Here is a 20,359-nt window from a genome sequence, read left to right as displayed (position 1 = left end):
ATTATTATAGGCTGGGGATGGAATTGTGTTGCCGATTTAGAAGAGGCCAACAGAGGGCGCCAAAGAGATAGCGTGAATGAGTGTAATGTGTGGAACTGCATAGGAAAGAGAAAGGATTGATGGGAGCCTGCGTCTCTCAGCCAATACAGCTTGCAGATAGAGTCAGGGGGCTGGGGCTTTAACAAACAGGTGGAGCTCTGAGGAAAGCCGAAGTTCAGGTGGGTAAACATCCCTCCCTTACATTTTTGTTTGTTGCCGAAAATTGGAATTTATTTTCGTCATAGTTTTCACCAGTTGACTTAATTCGAATTGTATTCTTGTTTAGATTTCGTTACTGAAAACATGCAGCTGACGAAACTTATAATAAATATTTTTGTAGACGAAATTAACACTGCCATGCAACTCTATGACACTAACATTTTTGGAATATCATAGAACATTATAGGATGCAAATACCGTGTCCACTCCAGCCAATAGCAGCTCTGACACACTGCCGTTCACCTCCTTATTGGTCAGTTTTCCACTGGACAGCAGATAGGTTAGATACTCCCCCTGCACCTCCTCCCCACGGTCCAAGCGAGCTTGTATCTTCTCCATCTTCTGCTCGATCATCTTTGTTCCTATGGATTTATTCAAAAGATCATCAGATTATGTGCAATGTTCTGCTTTCCTCATTCATGTAAAGGCCAGCTCTGCACAATCTGAGCAAAAAGGGAGAGAAAGTATGGACAAAGAGAGGGGAGAGTTAGAAGTGGGGAGAGAGAAGAAAGGAGAGAGAGAAAAAAACGAGAGAGGTAAGAAACCAAAGAGATAAGAAAAAAGAGAGATAAGAAACAAGAGAGAGATAAGAAACGAAAGATAAGAAACGAGAGAGAAGAGTTAAAGTGATTGAAAAGGTTCATTTAAAAAAAAAAAAAAATAACAAACATGTCATACTTATCTGATCTGTGTAATGGTTTTGCACAGAGCAGCCCCTATCCCCCTCTTCTGGGGTCCCCCCGCGGCGCTCCAGGCTCCTCCTCTTCATCGAGTGCCCCCACGGAGAGCCGCTTTCCATGGGGGTACTCATGCGGGAGCTCTCCCGTTGACACAGACAGCAGGACTCGGCCCCGCCCCTGGCTCCCTGGATTTGATTGACAGCAGCGGGAGCCAATGGCTCCCGCTGCTATCAATCTTTTCAATGATGACCCAAGACAGTTTCTGGAGCTGCTTTGCCCGTTCTCCTACCTGTGTTCAGGTAAGAAAAAGGGGGGCTTTAGGGTGAAAAACCCGGAGACTTTACAACTCCTTTAAGCTGGCTATACACTGAAAATCACTCGGTGTAGCCAGGACTGTCCAAATTGTGATCAATGTGTGGACAGCCCTGCTTGACAGAAGTCAATCATTTGATCAACTGTTGTCGAAGGAACAAAAATGGAAAACTTGTTCTGGTATTGTTCTAAATCTTGCAATTGACTGGAAATATTTGTAGCACCCTCTACCGATAGGTAGGTGCTAGTAAGGTTATTTTACTAGGTTTGTCAGCACAGGCAAATTTAGGCAGGCCTATGCTGCAAGCTAGGCCTGTCTGTTTTGATCTGGGGGCTGGGAGTGGTCAGAGTAGCAGTGGGTGTGATCACCTGTGCTCCAGTTCTGGGGCGCCTCCCCAGCTTCCATAGAGAAGATTCTGGAAGAGGGGCTGGGCTTAGAACTTTAATGGCAGGCAGCTCATGTGGGAGCCCCAACCAATCCCCAATTGGTATTGGTAGGGGGCGGGCCTCCTATATAAGCTGAGGCGATATGCCACTGGGGGGAGTTGTCGGCTGTGTGAAGTGAGGAATGGAATGCTAGGCAGCAGCAGGAGGGCACCCCCATATGGGCTGGCTGGGAACAGTAGTCCACCATCAAAAGATATGCTTTTAAACTAATACGCCTCCAAGGAGAGGTACTGAAAGCCTCAGGCCTAGTAGCAGCGAGCAACCAGTGCCTTATTAGGGGCTTTTTCAGAGTGAGTCCTTATTATTTAAAAGAAGAAGATGTGACGTGACTTTAATTCAGTAACTACAAGTTTGTGCAGGAGGAAACAAGTTTGGGCAGGAGGAGAAAGAGTTCTACGACCATCACTTTTACACGGTCAAAAGTGATGTCTTCATCTTTCACACGGTGATGGATGGGGAATTCTTAGAAGGAATAGTCTGCAGGAGTTGTGCAGAGAAGGAGCAACAGTCTGCATGGAGATGCAGGAGGAGATTCATACTTAGTTTAAATGCACATCTAATCTTCTGGCTCTAACTATGTGCAATTTTGCTTGAACTTTAGAATATGATGGCAATTATATGTTCTATGGGCATCCCATATCCCTATTCCCTATCCAAGTTGTACCCCCCAATAAAACAACAAAGACAAAACCAGCAAAAGACTGTTCATTGTCTCTGGAAGTAATGTATGAAGTCTGGCAGCGGGGCGAATTGGTGGATTGTTTGTTACTAGTGGCAACTACATCGCAACTACATCGCTACGTATTGATAAAAAAAAAGGATCTAGCAGTTGAAAAATGTGAACAATTGACTATATACCCTAAAAGAAATTGTACATTCTATAAATAACTGTATTCTATTTCATATGTTTTGCCTTTGTATTGCACACAGCCCTAATAATGTTTTGATTACATGTTTGCATTCTTTCGAGTCCTGATTAGAATTTAGCCTGCCTATGTTACGCCCCTTATTACCAGAAAAAAAAAAATAGTAATATTAATGCGATACCTAAATAAGCATGTGTGTAAAAAACTTCAATTGGAAGGATGCTGAGTGTATTTTTTTTTTTTTTTGTGTGTCTGTTCCCTACTGCAGTAGTCATTATTCATTTGGAACCATTTTATATTATTAATTAATTAGGTTGAAATCTCTGGAACAATACAATCAAGCAATCGATCTGACTTACAAGGCGTTCTCCCCAAAACGCGCAAATATTTGCTCAATTGACAAGAAGTGATCCGCTAAATTCCGCCACAGCTGTTCAACTTGGTAAAGTCTAAGGCCGCGTACACACGGTCGGACTTTTCGACCGGACTGGTCCGACAGACTTTCCAGCGGACTTTCGATGGACTTCAGACGGACTTTTTAACGAACGGACTTGCCTACACACGATCACACCAAAGTCCGACGGATTCTTTCGTGATGACGTACACCGGACTAAAATAAGGAAGTTGATAGCCAGTAGCCAATAGCTGCCCTAGCGTCGGTTTTTGTCCGTCGGATTAGCATACAGACGAGCGGATTTCTGGGTCCGGCGGAGTTATGACGTAAGGATTTGAAGCATGTTCCAAATCTAAAGTCCGTCAGATTTGTGGCTGGAAAAGTCCGCTGAAGATCCAGTGAAGCCCACACACGATCGGATTGCCCGCCGGATTTGGTCCGTCGGCATCCGTCAGACAAGTCCAGTCGAAAAGTCTGACTGTGTGTACGCTGCATAAGTAATTTGAGAGCTCACCAAACAGATCAAATGAAGGATCTTTGGTGTGCGATTTTCATTTAATTTCGTCATGTTAGTCACATTGAATGATCGGTTGTAAGATCATATTGACACACGTGTTGCCACCTTTAACCGTTTGCTATACTGTAAATATATAGGCGGCTCCCCTGGGCAGGATCATGCACCTGTACGTGATCCTGCACGTCTGGAGCGTGCATGCGCGCCACCGGTGACCCGCCAATCAGCGGGTCTGGTGGGTGCGATGCCCGTTGGGATCCGCTGGTCTTTCAGGACACAGGCAGAACGGCGGTCTGCCCATGTAAACAAGGCAGATCAACATTCTGTGAGAAGAGAAGGTTGTGATCCTGTGTTCTTACAAAGCAGGAACACAGATCTCTGCCTTCCCATAGTACAAGCACCCCCCCCCCCCCCCCACAGTTAGAAAGCACTCCCTAGGCACACATTTAACCTTTTGATCGCCCCTGATGTTAACCTTGCCAGTGTCATTAGTACAGTGACAGTGCATATTTTTAGCACAGATCACTGTAGTGTCACTGATCCCAAAAAGCCGCAATGTTGCAGTTCCGCTAGTAGTCGCTGATCATCACCATTACTAGTAAAAATAAAAAAAATAAAATAAATTCCATAAATCTATTCCCTAGTTTGTAGACGCTATAACTTTTACGCAAACCAATCAATAAACGCTTATTGGGATTTTTTTCTACCATAAATATGTAGCAGAATACATATTGGCCTAAATTGAAGATGAAATTAGATTTTTTTTTTTATTGGATATGTTTTATAGCAGAAAGTAAAAAATATTGTTTTTTTTTTTTTTTTTTAAATAGTCGGTCTTTTTTTTGTTTATAGTGCAAAAAAAATTAGGTGATCAAATGCCACCAAAACAAAGCTTTATTTGTGGGAAAAAAGGACAGAAAATGTATTTGGGTACAGCGTCACACGACCGTGCAATTGTCAGTTAAAATAACGCAGTGCCGTATCACAAAAAAGGGCCTGGTCATGAGGGGGGGTAAACCTTCCAGAGCTGAAGTGGTTAAAAGGGAAAGTTCATGGGGGGGATGGGCTTCCACTGACATGACAGCGATCACTGTTCCCGATGACAGGGAGCAGTGATCTCTGTCATGTCACGAGGCAGAACGGGGAAATGCCTTGTTTACAAAGGCATCTCCCTGTTCTTCCTCTCCGTGACACGATCGTGGGCCCCCAGTGGACATCGAGTCCACGGGACCCGCGGGCATGGTCACGGGGTGCGCGGCGCGCGTGCGCTCACAATGCCGCGATTTAAAGGGGACGTACCTGTTCGCCCATTTGCCCAGCCGTGCCATTGTGCCGACGTACATTGTTGTGCGCTGGTCGGCTAGTGGTAAAGCGCAAAAAAATAAAAACCACAGAGGTGATCAAATACCACCAAAAGAAAGCTCTATTTGCGGGACATCAATCTTATTTGGGTACAGCGTCGCACGACCACGCAGTGTCGTATCAAAAAAAATGGCCTGGTCATTAAGGGGGTAAATCCTTATGGTCCTTAAGTGGTTACGTTTAAATGAGATTTTAGTGACGGGGTTAACTTATCCTTTAATAGAAAAAAAAGTATGTGTCACAAAATAATTTTAACCCCTTCAATCCCGGGCACTTTCACCCCCTTCCTGCCCAGGACAATTTTCAGCTTTCAGCGCTGTCAAACTTTGAATGACAATTGCGCGGTCATGCTACACTGTACCCATATGAAATTTTTATCATTTTGTTCACACAAATAGAGCTTTATTTTGGCGGTATTTAGAGAGGAGGTCCCCCCCCCCCCCACGAAAAATTTTAATTCAGCAGCTACAAATACTGCAGCTGCTGTCTTAATATATGGACACTTACTTGTCCAGGGAGACCGCGATGTCGGCACCCCAGCCGATCTTCAGATCGGCTGTCGGGTGCAGCCGTCGCCATTCCTGGTAAGGGAACCCACCAGTGAAGCCTTTCGGCTTCACAGCCGGTTCCCTACTGCGCATGCGCAGAGCGTGCTGCGCTTTCTAATTGGTCCGGCGGCCGGGGAAGGAGGAGGGGGCCGAACTTCGGAGAGACTGGGCTGCGGCGCCGTCTCTTAGACAGTGTTGCCAACCCCCTCCCCCCCCCCAAAGTGAAATTTACTGGCAGAACTCCAAAATTTACAAACACCACCAATTTTTTTACTAGCAAAAAAACATAAAATTTACTGGAGGATCCACATTCTTTACTGGCACTGCAAAAAAAGGACCTAAAATGACTGTTTTTTGTGCTAAACAGTGCAAATATCAAGATTTAAACTACAAACATATAACTAGTGCTATTAGCAACGTGTTTAAGTTAAACAAAAGTCAGAAAACCTATTTCTCAATTTACATGAAGGTCAGGATACTATAACCCAGCCTTTTCACCAGGGATCTTCTTGTTACAGCACCATACAAACAAATAGATAACAGCCCAAACAATGGGATAGAAATAGAATACTTTTATCAGTGGCAGAACTGTTTATTTGATTAATAATAGAATAAATAAAATGTTAATGTTTTATGATATTGATCTTTGAAGCAGAAGGTGAAAATAAAAACAATATGGCATGTCATCTGAACCTTGAGCTTTCTTTACTTAGGACAAAGTTTTTTTTATATAGCTTCCTCTATTCTATCTCATTGCTAAAAGGTTACATAGTTACATAGTAGACAAGGTTGAAAAAAGACACAAGTCCATCAAATCCAACCTATGTGTGTGATTATATGTCAGTATTACATTGTATATCCCTGTATGTTGTGGTCATTCAGGTGATTATCTAATAGTTTCTTGAAACCATCGATGCTCCCCGCTGAGACCACCGCCTGTGGAAGGGAATTCCACATCTATACCGCTCTTACAATAAAGAACCCTCTACGTAGTTTAAGGTTAAACCTCTTTTCTTCTAATTTTAATGAGTGGCCACGAGTCTTGTTAAACTCCCTTCTGAGAAAAAGTTTCATCCCTATTGTGGGGTCACCAGTACGGTATTTGTATATAGAAATCATATCCCCTCTCAAGCGTCTCTTCTCCAGAGAGAATAAGTTCAGTGCTCGCAACCTTTCCTCATAACTAATATCCTCCAGACCCTTTATTAGCTTTGTTGCCCTTCTTCTCGCTCCATTTCCAGTACATCCCTCCTGAGGACTGGTGCCCAGAACTGGACAGCATACTCCAGGTGTGGCCGGACCAGAGTCTTGTAGAGCGGGAGAATTATCGTTTTATCTCTGGAATTAATCCCCTTTTTAATGCATCCCAATATTCTATTTGCTTTGTTAGCAGCAGCTTGGCATTGCATGCCATTGCTGAGCCTATCATCTACTAGGACCCCCAGGTCCTTTTCCATCCTAGATTCCTCCAGAGGTTCTCCCCCCAGTGTATAGATTGCATTAATATTTTTGCCACCCAAATGCATTATTTTACATTTTTCTACATTGAACCTCATTTGCCATGTAGTTGCCCACCCCATTAATTTGTTCAGGTCTTTTTGCAAGGTTTCCACATCCTGCTGAGAAGTTATTGCCCTGCTTAGCTAAGTATCGTCTGCAAATACAGAGATTGAACTGTTTATCCCATCCTCTGGGTCGTTTATGAACAAATTTAATAGGATTAGTCCCAGGACAGAACCCTGGGGGACCCCACTACCCACCCCTGACCATTCCGAGTACTCCAAATTTATCATCACCCTCTGAACTCGCCCTTGTAGCCAGTTTTCAATCCATGTACTCACCCTATGGTCCATGCCAACGCACCTTATTTTGTACAGTAAACGTTTATGGGGAACTGTGTCAAATGCTTTTGCAAAATCCAGATACACCACGTCTACGGGCCTTCCTTTATCTAGATGGCAACTCACCTCCTCATAGAAGGGTAATAGATTGGTTTGGCAAGAATGATTCTTCATGAATCCATGCTGATTACTGCTAATGATACCGTTCTCATTACTAAAATCTTGTATATAGTCCCTTATCATCCCCTCCAAGAGTTTGCATACTATTGATGTTAAGCTAACTGGTCTGTAATTCCCAGAGATGTATTTTGGGCCCTTTTTAAATATTGGTGCTACATTGGCTTTTCTCCAATCATCTGATACCATTCCAGTCAGTAGACTGTCAGTAAAAATTAGGAACAACAGTCTGGCAATTACTTGACTGAGTTCCCCAAGTACCCTCGGGTGCAAGCCATCTGGTCCCGGTAATTTATTAATGTTAAGTTTCCCAAGTCTTAATTTTGTCCTCTGTTAACCATGGAGGTGCTTCCTGTGATGTGTCATGAGGATAAACACTGCAGTTTTGGTTACTGAAGCCCCCCGATTCCCTCGTGAAGACTGAGGAGAAGAATAAATTCAAGGTGACAGGCACTGTCACAGAAAAGGGAAAAATAGTTGCGCCTAGCACTAGAAAAGTATATAGTGGCATTCCTTTGAGGTAGCCTGCCTGTAATCATAAATTAAGTGGATGCAAATGGATGTCGTAATTAGCCTGCTGAATTATAGAAAAACTGGAAGTATGAGTTCTGCAGCTGCTACAACAGACTTATTCAGGATAATGCAAAGAGCAAAGAAGATGTGCAAACTGCAATAATCCATAGCACCCAATCAGATTTTACATAACTAGAGTAGGGTTAGTGTGGTATGCTATGGGTTACACTTACTGCACATGGTACTGCTCTAATAAATAAACAAACCTAAAAGAGGTCTACCTAGCTGCAGGCTCAGGCTCAGTTTCACTCTCCTCCTCCTCCTCCGCCTATGACGAGTGCACTATCTGCAGGACAGGACAGACGAGTCGCCGGCCGCTGTGGTCTCTCGTCTCGATCTCTTCAAAAATGGAGTCGGGGGGCGCAATTACATGCGCCGCCCGGCTGGCTTCGGAACGGCGCATGCTCAGTTGCGTGGTTGGCTCACAGCCATCTTTTTTACGGGCACCGGTGCCTGTAACGGACATCCCGAAAAAGGGTCTAAATTTACGGGCTGCCCGGAAATCTACGGGCGGTTGGAAACACTGCCCGGAAGTGGAGAAGGGGACCTGTCAAAAAACAGGTACCTGTTCCCCCCTCCCCCTCCTCCCCCCTGAAAGGTGCCAAATTTGGCACTGCAGGGGTGAGAAGACGGATAAGCGGAAGTTCCATTTTTGAGTGGAACTCCGCTTTAATCACCACTGGGTTTTTTATTTTTTGCTAAATAAACGAAAAAAAAAAAAAATTAAATTAGTTTTTCTTCATTTCGGTTATAAAATTTTGCAAATAATTGTTCTTCATAAATTTAGCCCAAAATGTATTCTGCTACATTTCTTTGGTGAAAATAACCCAAATCAGTGTATATTATTTAGTCTGTGTGAAAGGTATAGTGTTCACAATCCATGGTATATATCTGAAAATCGATCAATCCTGATGTACTGGCGGGCTATCTCATTTCTTGAGGCCCTAAAATTTCAGGACAGTACAGATATCCCCCGAATTACACTTTTTTTTTGGAAAGCAGACAATCCAAGGTATTTAGTAAGAGTCATGGCGGGTTTTTTGAAGTTGTATTTTATTGTCATGTGACCTGCTGTGATTGGTCACGGCAGTCACATGGTACTTGGCAGCGAGCTGGTACAACAGACAAATGAATGTTGCTTTCTGATTGGGTCCCTGCACAGATCAACTTTTTTTTTCCAGTCTTAAACTACTCACCAAAATTAAAAATGTTGTCCCAGTTCTCTAGGTAGAGTTTGTGATAGGGTAGTACATTTTTGGTCCAGGCTGGAAGAATGCCCACATATACTGAATATTTCAACATGGCTCCAATGGAGTCAATAAATTTTTGAGACTCCGGGGGGATTTTCTTCTCCAGACAGCCAATACGGGTCTCAAATAAGATGTACGAAATCCCTGGAAGAAAAGCAGAAGAGAGAGATATATACAGATTTAAATACAGGATTGCTTTATGCAGCATGAGGGCAGACATGTTGGGGGCCTGTTATGAGGCTAAACTAGAGGAGGTGCAAAGTTTAACAATGCCACAAGGCCCATAAGATGACCAGGCCCCAAGTATGACTACAGAAAGTCACTCCATCACAACTCTTTTCCTTTACTGCATGTGTTTTAAAGTAGTTGTAAACCTCAGACATGGAATATGAACAAAGCATATCCCTTTATAGTGTGTACTTGTCTCTATCCAAAGCACTAAGTGTAATTTCGGTGTGCTGCCTCGTTCCTCTGCTATCAGTATGAATCTCTTCTGACAAGTTTTCCTAAAACCAAGAGAAAAAAAAAAGATGACAGGGGAGGGAGCTCCAACACACAGTCTGTGATTGACAGCCACAGCTCTCTTCCTGTGTGAAGGGGGGATGTCCATTTCCTCCAATCAGCTCTCAGAGCTTTTGTCACTGAGCTAGGCAGAATAACTTCAGCGCTCCGCCCCCTTTTTTTCTGAAATCTAAGACAAGCTTTATAAATTCTGGACTTTGAAGGGATGTAGAGAAGAGAAGACCGCAGACAGACAGGTACAACTTATGTAGGAGGATTTGTATCATCGCTGTGCATCACCTGAAGCCAGTCACTTCACTGGAGAGAAGTGAGGGTTTACAACCACTGTAAATCTCTAGCAGGCTTACGAAGGACTGGAAATGAAAACATATTTAAGTCTATAGAAATGAGTACTTCATTGGAGAGGAGTGAGACAGCCGAAGGTCCTAAAGAAGTTATGAAATAACCACAAAGTTTGCTCTAGGAAGTGTAGAGGAGAGTTGCAACCTCTGTTGAGTTTTTAATGATGTACAGTGGGGAAAAAGTATCATTTGATCCCCTGACGAATTTGTAAGTTTTCCCACTTGAAATGGAGGGTCTATAATTTTTATCATAGGTGTATTTTAAATGATAGAGGCAGAATATCAACCAAAAATCCAGAAAAAACACGATACAAATGTTATAAATTAGGTTGCAGTTCAGTGAGTAAAATAAGTATTTGGTCCCCGACCAAAACATGACTTCATACTTTAGGGGAGAAACCCTTGTTGGCAAGCACAGAGGTAAGAGATTTCTTGTAGTCGGTGACCAGGTTTGCACACATCTCAGGAGGGATTTTGGTCCACTCTTCTTTACAGATCCTCTCTAAATCCTTAAGGTTTCTTGGCTGTCGCTTGGCAACTGGAAGTTTCAGCTCCCTCCATAAATTTTCTATAGGATTAAGGTCTGGAGACTGACTAGGCCACTCCATGACCCTAATGTGCTTCTTCTTGAGCCACGCCTTTGTTGCCTTATGTTTTGGGTCATTGTCATGTTGGAAGACCCATCCACAACTCATCTTCAGTGTTCTAGCTGAGGGAAGAAGGTTCTCATCCAAGATTTTACAATACATGGCCTTGTCCATTGGCCCCCCAATGCGGCAAAGTTGGCCTCCCCAAAGAATAATGTTTCCACCTCAGTGCTTGACTGTAGGGATGGTGTTCTTAGGGTCAAAGTCGCCATTTTTCTTCCTTCAAAACACAGAGAGTTGAGATAATGCCAAAGAGGTCAGTTTTGGTCTCATCTGACCACAGCACTTTCTCCCAATCCTCTGAATCATTTAGATGTTCATTGGCATGAATGTACATGTGCCTTCTTGAGAGGGGGAATCGCCGTGTTTGGATGAAGAAAAATGCTGACTATGACCCTAAGAACACCATCCCTACAGTCAAGCACGGAGGTGGAAACATTATGCTTTGGGGCTGTTTCTCTGTTAAAGGTACAGACTGACTTTGCAACATTGAGGGGCCAATGGACGGGGCCAGGTATTGTAAAATTTTAGATAAGAACCTTCTTCCCTCAGCCAGAACACCAAAGATGAGTTGTGGATGGGTCTTCCAGCATGACAATGACCCAAAACATACCACCAAGGCAACAAAGGAGTGGCTCAAAAAGAAGCACATTAAGGTCATGGAGTGGCCTAGTCAGTCTCCAGACCTTAATCCTATAGAAAATGTATGGAGGGAGCTGAAACTTTGAGTTGCCAAGGGACAGCCAAGAAACCTTAAAGAGGAACTGCAGTCTGCTCACATCATTTGTAATAAACATATCTTTGCCATTCTGAAACTTCCCTCCAACCACTTTGCATTAAATGTTATATAAACTTTGATTCTGTACTTGCCAAATATGCTGCAGAAATCTCCCTCAACTGAGTCTGGCTGCAACCATTTTAAATGTGGGCAGCTGAAGCGGCTGCCTGTTCACTTTCTGGATTTACACAGACACACAGAAGCACACCTCCAGCTCTGCAGCTCTCATTGGCCCTAATATGACTCATCCCCCCTCCCGTCCTAGCAAACTCTTACAAGAGTGAGAGAGAGAACTGTGCATGATGTCATATGCCTAGGCTTTTTTCCAAATAGGAAATCCAAAGTTAAACAACAAGGGCAGAGAATTTAATAGATGGAAAGATGAAAAAAAATGACTGAAGTTCCGCTTTATGGATTTGGAGAAGATCTGTAGAGAGTGGACCAAATTCCCTCCTGAGATGTGTGCAAACCTGGTCACCAACTACAAGAAACGTCTGACCTCTGTGCTTGCCAACAAGGGTTTCTCCACCAAGTACTAAGTCATGTTTTGCTTGGGGATCAAATATTTATTTTACTCACTGAACTGCAACTCCATTTATAACATTTGTATCGTGTGTTTTTTCAGAATTTTTGGTTGATATTCTGTCTCTATCATTTAAAATACACCTATGATAAAAATTATAGAGCCTTCATTTATTTGTGTGTGGGCAAACTTACAAAATCTGCAGGAGATCAAATATTTTTTTTCCCCCCACTGTATATGTCTCTGCTGGGGGAGGACTTTCCCTTACTTTTTGTGTGGTCATCGGCGTGATCCCTTAATTTTACCGAGGGCTGCCTCACCTTCAAATGCGAATCGGTACAAGACGTTGGCGATGTCGTTCACCATAACTCCAGAGGGCGTCTCTTTTCTCATGTCATTCAGTGATTTTAGGAGGTCGGTCACCACCTCGTTGATGGCCCCGGTGTATAGAACGGCCTCGGCAGGCTTCAGCATTCTCTTATTGAGCACAGTGCGCAGCGTGTGCCAGTGGTGGCCTTCCCTACGGAGACGGATACAGCATAGAAGTATTTGCCCAGTCTATTAGTGCAATTTAAATATAATTTTTCTAATTTTTAATAATATCACAATTTAACAACTATTATTAACCACTTGCTTACTGGCCATTTAAACCCCCTTCCTGCTCAGGCCAATTTTCAGCGCTGTCACTCTCTAGCCCCGTACGCACGATCGGATTTTCCGACAGGAAATGTTGGAAGTCAGGCTGTTGGTGGAAAGTCCGACCGTGTGTGCGCTCCATCGAACAATTTTTGTCGGACTTTCCGCCAACAAATGTTGGCTAGCATGTTCTCAAATTTTCCACCAACAAATGTGTGTTGTCGGACTTTCCGATCGTGTGTACACAAGTCTGTCGGGCAAAAGTCCGAAGTACACACATGCTCGGAATCAAGGACGAGCCGGAAGCGCTCGGTCTTGTAAAACTAGCGTTCGTGATGGATATTTCACGCACGTCTTGTACGTCACTACGTTCATAATTGTTGGCCACCATTTGTGTGGCCGTGTGTAGGCAAGACAAGTTGGAGCCAACACCCTTCGAACAAAATTCCACGGTTTTGTTGTTGGAAAGTCCGATCGTGTGTACGCGGCACTTGAATGCCAATTACGCAGTCATACAACACTGTACCCAAATGAAATGTTCATCATTTATTTCCCCACAAATAGAGCTTTCTTTTGGTGGTATTTAATCACAGCTGTTTTTTTTTATTTTTTGCTAAAAAAAAAATACAGATCAAATTAAAATAAATAAATAAAACAGTTTTATAGTTTGTTATATAATTTAGCAAACAGGTACATTTTTCTCCTTCATTGATGTGCGCTGATTAAGCTGCACTAATAGGCTACACTGATAAGGTTGCCGTTGCACTGATGGGCACTGGTGGGCAGATGAGGCGGCACTGGTGGGCTCTGATAGGTGGCACTGATGAGGCGGCACTGGTGGGCACTGATAGGTGGCACTCACTAGTCGGGACCGATGTCCCTTTGACAAAAGCCGGTGATTGTTTTTTTTTTTTAACTCCCGATGTCAACGCGAGCATTAAAAAAAGCAGGTTGCCGAGCTTCTGTTTACATCATGTGATCAGCTGTCATTGGCTGACAGCTGATCACGTGGTAAGGGGCCGGGATCGGAGGGGGCACGCAGGCAGCGCGCGCATGGGAGGATGTCTATATACGCCCTCCCAGCAATTAAGGCTCGCGCTGTAGCCGTCTTTCGGGTATAGCCCTGGCGGGAAGTGGTTAATACACTATATTGCCAAATGTATTAGGACACCCACCTGAATCATTGGATTCGGGTGTTCAAATCACCTCTATGGCCACAGGTGTGTAAAATCAAACACCTAGGCATGCAGACTGCTTTACAAACTTTGTGTAATGCCGGTCATACACGGTTCGAATTTCCTAAGAATTTTCTTTTGAAAATCGTATGAAAGAATTTTCGTATGAATTTCGCACCATTAGTGTGCTGCAACAACGGCCGATTTTCGTGCGGCAATCAAATTTGAGAAATCGTACATGTTGGAAATTTTTAGAAAAACGAACGATTTTCTAATCAATGATGGGAGAATCGAGCGAGAAATGTAATAAGAAAAGAAAATTTTTGGAGAGAAAAGAAGATTCCCGGCCAAAAAAATGATTTTCTGTAGCAACATGCGGTGAAATTGAAGGCTTGGTCGGCCGAATTTCGAAAATCAATGGTGGCGCCATCGGATCACAAAAAAAAGAACTTTCTGATTTTGAAAAGAAAATTTGTTCGAAATTCGACCGTGTATGGCCTGCTTAAGGCCCCTTTCACAATGGGGCGGTTTGCAGGCGCTATTACACTAAAAATAGCGCTTGCAAACTGACCTAAAAGTGTCACTGCTTTGGCTCCAATGTGGAAGCCCCGAGGGCTTTCACATTGGAGCAGTGCACTGGCAGGACGGGAAAAAAAGTCCTGCTAGCAGCATCTTTGGAGCGGTAAAGTAGCGGTGTGTATACCGCTCCTCCACCGCTCCTGCCCATTGCAATCTATGGGACACCGCGGAAATACCCTTTCTCGGCCGCTAGCGGGGGGTAAAACCGCCCCGCTAGCGGCCGAATACTGACGGTAAAGCGTTTTACCGCCGACGCTGCCTCAGTGTGAAAGGGGCCTAAGAATGGGTCACTTTCAGGAGCTTCAAGCCCAGTAACGCGTGGCGTTGCCACCTGTGCATAAGTCCATCCATTAAATTTCCATGCTATTAAGTATTCCATGGTCAATGGTTAGTGGTATTAAAACAAAAGTGGAACCAACAGCAACTGAGCGGGGTCAGCGCATGCTGAAGCGCACAGTACGCAGAGGTTGCCAACTGTCTGCAGAGTCAATAGCTACAGACCTCCAAACTTCGTGTGGCCTTCAGATTAGCACAACAACAGTGCATAGAGAGCTTCATGAAATGGGTTTCCATGGCCGAGTAGCTGCATCCAAGCCTTACATCACCAAGTTCAATGCAAAGCGTCGGATGCAGTGGTGTAAAGCACGCCTTTGGACTCTAGAGCAGTGGAGACGTGTTCTCAGGGAGTGACAAATCACGCATCTGTCTGGCAATATGATGGACAAAAAAAAATGGGAAAAGGTGCAAACACTAGAAATATTTCTTTTTCCCCACAAGTGTATCATAAAGTCCATAAAAGTCTATATACTAGTAGGGGTAGAGAAGTCCAAACACTAAGGGCAGCCACCATATGAGAACAGAAGTTCCTGCAAGGCTGAAAAAACAAAAAAAGAGGCACCTCTAGGCATAGGATTTAAGAACAATTTTTTAACACATAAAAGTGGCAACTCACACGTGTGAAGTAGAATGTAGACACATTATAAAAATATGGACCCAAAAGAGGTTCATTGGCAGACTGTCAGCTCCTGTGTTCCATCGCTGTAGAGCTATTGCTCACTGCTTGTCACCGTTGTTAGAAAAGTTTTAAATGTTTATTGTGTGACTATTAGAAAAACTATTAGAAAAACAATAACCCTGAGATGGATTTTTCTGAGCACATCATTGTATTAACTTGCTATATCGTTTGCTTTAACTAACTCCATACTAAGTTGTAGGATGATTAGGCTTAACCATATATGGTAGAACAAGACGGTACAGGAAACACTAATTAGCGAAATAAAGTACCATTTTGTACCAGGCACGCTATCTGCGTTTCCTCAGCCAATAGAAGCATTATAGCTATATTATTGTAGGTATTAGGAGGGGGGATGTACATCTCTTTGTGTGATTCTTACTGCATCTTTTGGCTTGTAAGCATTATCCATTTGTGTGACACATCTGAAATAAATTGTCTGCTTTTCAATACATCTGGAGTTCAACTGATCACAAGAGAAGAGTAATCCTAACATTTTTGGTCCTTCTAGAGCCGGAACCGACAAGTGCATTTCGGGTCAGATGGTCCGGACAAAAACTTCGGCGAGTATTGGACTTCAAAGCTCACTGAGAATTAAAAAGTCCCCCCACTCAACGTTAGTGGTGAAATAGGGGCGGGGGCCTGAGACCCAGATCCACTGTCTGGTTTCGAACTTCGTGATCCAGTCCTCCTGGTGTTTGAGAGGTAAGATAATTTAAATTATTCTTAATTCTCTCTAAGAGTCTTTTCATCTTTCCGTTTGATTCTGGTTTAATGTGTTGTAATTGCTAACACTGGGATTGATCGTATAATATCTTGATAATCCAGTGCGCGAAGACAGAGTCACTTGGGGACGTTGTCTAAGGTAAAAAAATTGCGTTACCCGCTGTCTAGGACAGATAAAAAAAAGAAGATTTGAGGTATACCGAACATCAGAGGGTGAATGCCTGACGTCGTTGGAGGTGGATTGCCCGACGATTTAAGCGTTGTTTAGTTAAGTGGTCTAGAAAGATCGCAAGGCTAAATTTCTTCTGTGTGTTTAGTTTCTCCTTTCTCACTTTAACCTTTCTGTTGATGCTGTAACCTTATTGAAAAACAACAGTACTGCAGAGACAAGTTCATTATTTTTTGATTCTCCCTATAGTGTGGGGAGTGATGATATTTTTACTCTTCTTGTAATCCTATGTTACCGTGGGCCGATGGTCACTATACCAGTGTTTTATAGGTAAATGAGAGACCCGTCTGGTGCTGACAATGGGGAATAGTCTCTGTAAAAGAATGTTTTGTGCCTGCTTATGTGTTCCTAATGTGCAAAGTGGGAGACTGGAACTCCTCTTTAGGGACACAGGGCTTCATAAGGAAGTTTGGATTCAATAGTAAACTAACCGTAAAAGTGTCAGGATTTGGTGGATAAACTTAAATTGTTAAAACCCAAAGATCAAAAAAGGTATGGGTGGATAATAGGAGTTTAAATAGCCAGCAAAAATCTTTCTTCACATCTCATGTTCTGTGTGCCTGTAAAACTCGTGTTGTAGCCTGCTTGCCTATCAGTGACAGATTGGGAGCTGGCAGAGAAGCAGGAAACATTAGAAAAGGTTAACCACTTGCCGACCGCCTCACGTCTATATACGTGAGCAGAGCGGCACGGGCAGGCAAAATCACGTACCTGGTACGTGATTGCCTTCCCGCGGGCGGGGGGTCCGATCGGACCCCCCCCCCGGTGCCATCGGCGGTCAGCATTTGGTTGGGAGCGATGAGAGACGAGGGGGAGACCATCCGATCATGGCCCCCCCCTCACGATCGTTACCAGCCAATGAGAAACATCCCCTGCCTCTGTATAGTACACAGAGGCAGAGGATGTGATGTCATCTCTGGGCAGTTTCCGTTCCAGCGCCGAGGAGAGACGACATGTAAGTGCACCAACACTCACAACACAGTAGAACATGCCAGGCACACTAAACACCCCCGATCCCCCCCCCCGATCCCCCCCAATCACCCCCCCAGTCACAAACTGACACCAAGCAGGTTTTTTTTTTTTCCTGATTACTGCATAGTGTCAGTTTGTGACAGTTACTGTGGTAGGACAGTGAGTGTTAGCCCCCTGTAGGTCTAGGGTACCCCCCTAACCCCCCCTAATAAAGTTTTAACCCCTTGATCACCCCCTGTCGCCAGTGTCGCGAAGCGATCATTTTTCTGATCGCTGTATTAGTGTCACTGGTGACGCTAGTTAGGAACGTAAATATTTAGGTTCGCTGTCAGCGTTTTATAGCGACAGGGACCCCCATATACTATCTAATAAATGTTTTAACCCCTTGATTGCCCCCTAGTTAACCCTTTCACCACTGATCACTGTATAACTGTTACGGGTGACGCTGGTTAGTTCGTTTATTTTTTATAGTGTCAGGGCACCCGCCATTTATTACCGAATAAAGGTTTAGCCCCCTGATCGCCCGGCGGTGATATGCGTCGCCCCAGGCAGCGTCAGATTAGCGCCAGTACCGCGAACACCCACGCACGCACCGTACACGCACCGTACACCTCCCTTAGTGGTATAGTATCTGAACGCATCAATATCTGATACAATCAGATCTATACTAGCGTCCCCAGCAGTTTAGGGTTCCCAAAAACGCAGTGTTAGCGGGATCAGTACAGATACCTGCTAGCACCTGCGTTTTGCCCCTCCGCCCGGCCCAGCCCAGCCCACCCAAGTGCAGTATCGATAGATCACTGTCACTTACAAAACACTAAACGCATAACTGCAGCGTTCGCAGAGTCAGGCCTGATCCCTGCGATCGCTAACAGTTTTCTTGGTAGCATTTTGGTGAACTGGCAAGCACCAGCCCCAGGCAGCGTCAGATTAGCGCCAGTACCGCTAACACCCACGCACGCAGCATACGCCTCCCTTAGTGGTATAGTATCTGATCGGATCAATATCTGATCAGATCTATACTAGCGTCCCCAGCAGTTTAGGGTTCCCAAAAACGCAGTGTTAGCGGGATCAGCCCAGATACCTGCTAGCACCTGCGTTTTGCCCCTCCGCCCGGCCCAGCCCGGCCCACCCAAGTGCAGTATCGATCGATCACTGTCACTTTTTTTTTTGTAGCGTTTTGGTGAACTGGCAAGCACCAGCGGCCTAGTACACCCCGGTCGTAGTCAAACCATCACTGCAGTAACACTTGGTGACGTGGCGAGTCCCATAAGTGCAGTTCAAGCTGGTGAGGTGGCAAGCACAAGTAGTGTCCCGCTGCAAAAAGACAAACATAGGCCTGTCGTGCCCATAATGCCCTTCCTGCTGCATTCGCCAATCCTAATTGGGAACCCACCGCTTCTGCAGCGCCCGTACTTCCCCCATTCACATCCCCAACCAAATGCAGTCGGCTGCATGAGAGGCATTTATATGTCCTCCCGAGTACCCCTACCCAACGAACCCCCCCAAAAAAGATGTTGTGTCTGCAGCAAGCGCGGATATAGACGTGACACCCGCTATTATTGTCCCTCCTGTCCTGATAATCCTGGTCTTTGCATTGGTGAATGTTTTGAACGCTACCATTCACTAGTTGAGTATTAGCGTAGGGTACAGCATTCCACAGACTAGACACACTTTCACAGGGTCTCCCAAGATGCCATCGCATTTTGAGAGACCCGAACCTGGAACCGGTTACAGTTATAAAAGTTAGTTACAAAAAAAAGTGTAAAAAAAAAAAAAAACACAAACAAAAATTTTAAAAAATAGTTGTCGTTTCATTGTTCTCTCTCTCTCTATTCTCTCTCTATTGTTCTGCTCTTTTTTACTGTATTATATTCTGCAATGTTTTATTGTTATTATGTTTTATCATGTTTGCTTTTCAGGTATGCAATTTTTTATACTTTACCGTTTACTGTGCTTTATTGTTAACCATTTTTTTGTCTTCAGGTACGCCATTCACGACTTTGAGTGGTTATACCAGAATGATGCCTGCAGGTTTAGGTATCATCTTGGTATCATTCTTTTTAGCCAGCGGTCGGCTTTCATGTAAAAGCAATCCTAGCGGCTATTTAGCCTCTAGACTGCTTTTACAAGCAGTGGGAGGGAATGCCCCCCCCCCCACCGTCTTCCGTGTTTTTCTCTGGCTCTCCTGTCTCAACAGGGAACCTGAGAATGCAGCCGGTGATTCAGCCAGCTGACCATAGAGCTGATCAGAGACCAGAGTGGCTCCAAACATCTCTATGGCCTAAGAAACCGGAAGCTACGAGCATTTTATGACTTAGATTTCGCCGGATGTAAACAGCGCCATTGGGAAATTGGGGAAGCATTTTATCACACCGATCTTGGTATGGTCAGATGCTTTGAGGGCAGAGGAGAGATCTAGGGTCTAATAGACCCCAATTTTTTCAAAAAAGAGTACCTGTCACTACCTATTGCTATTATAGGGGATATTTACATTCCCTGAGATAACAATAAAAATGATTTAAAAAAAAAATGAAAAGGAAAAGTTTAAAAATAAGATAAAAAAGCAAAAAAATAATAAAGAAAAAAAAAAAAAAAAAAAGCACCCCTGTCCCCCCTGCTCACGCGCTAAGGCGAACGCAAGCGTCGGTCTGGCATCAAATGTAAACAGCAATTGCACCATGCATGTGAGGTATCACCGCGAAGGTCAGATCGAGGGCAGTAATTTTAGCAGTAGACCTCCTCTGTAAATCTAAAGTGGTAACCTGTAAAGGCTTTTAAAGGCTTTTAAAAATGTATTAATTTTGTTGCCACTGCACGTTTGTGCGCAATTTTAAAGCATGTCATGTTTGGTATCCATGTACTCGGCCTAAGATCATCTTTTTTATTTCATCAAATATTTGGGCAATATAGTGTGTTTTAGTGCATTAAAATTTAAAAAAGTGTGTTTTTTCCACAAAAAATGCGTTTGAAAAATTGCTGCGCAATTACTGTGTG

General features: G+C 43.9%; 1 protein-coding gene across 1 annotated transcript in view; it reads right to left on the bottom strand.

Annotated features, from left to right (window-relative positions):
* The window catches only part of LOC141147199 (sterol 26-hydroxylase, mitochondrial-like), a 72,026-nt gene that overhangs the window by 26,365 nt on the left and 25,302 nt on the right, over positions 1-20,359 (bottom strand). Inside the window, exons 3-5 of the mRNA XM_073634354.1 lie at positions 12,354-12,553; positions 9,169-9,366; positions 457-620 (exon numbers count right to left, since the gene is read on the bottom strand). Of these exons, the coding sequence (XP_073490455.1) occupies positions 457-620; positions 9,169-9,366; positions 12,354-12,553 (562 nt within the window). The remainder of the gene's footprint in view (positions 1-456; positions 621-9,168; positions 9,367-12,353; positions 12,554-20,359) is intronic.

This window comes from Aquarana catesbeiana, linkage group LG06 (assembly GCF_042186555.1).
Source record: "Aquarana catesbeiana isolate 2022-GZ linkage group LG06, ASM4218655v1, whole genome shotgun sequence".
Lineage (NCBI taxonomy): Eukaryota > Metazoa > Chordata > Amphibia > Anura > Ranidae > Aquarana > Aquarana catesbeiana.
The sequence above is the reverse complement of the archived record's forward strand: the minus strand, read 5'-3'. Positions and strand labels throughout refer to the sequence as shown.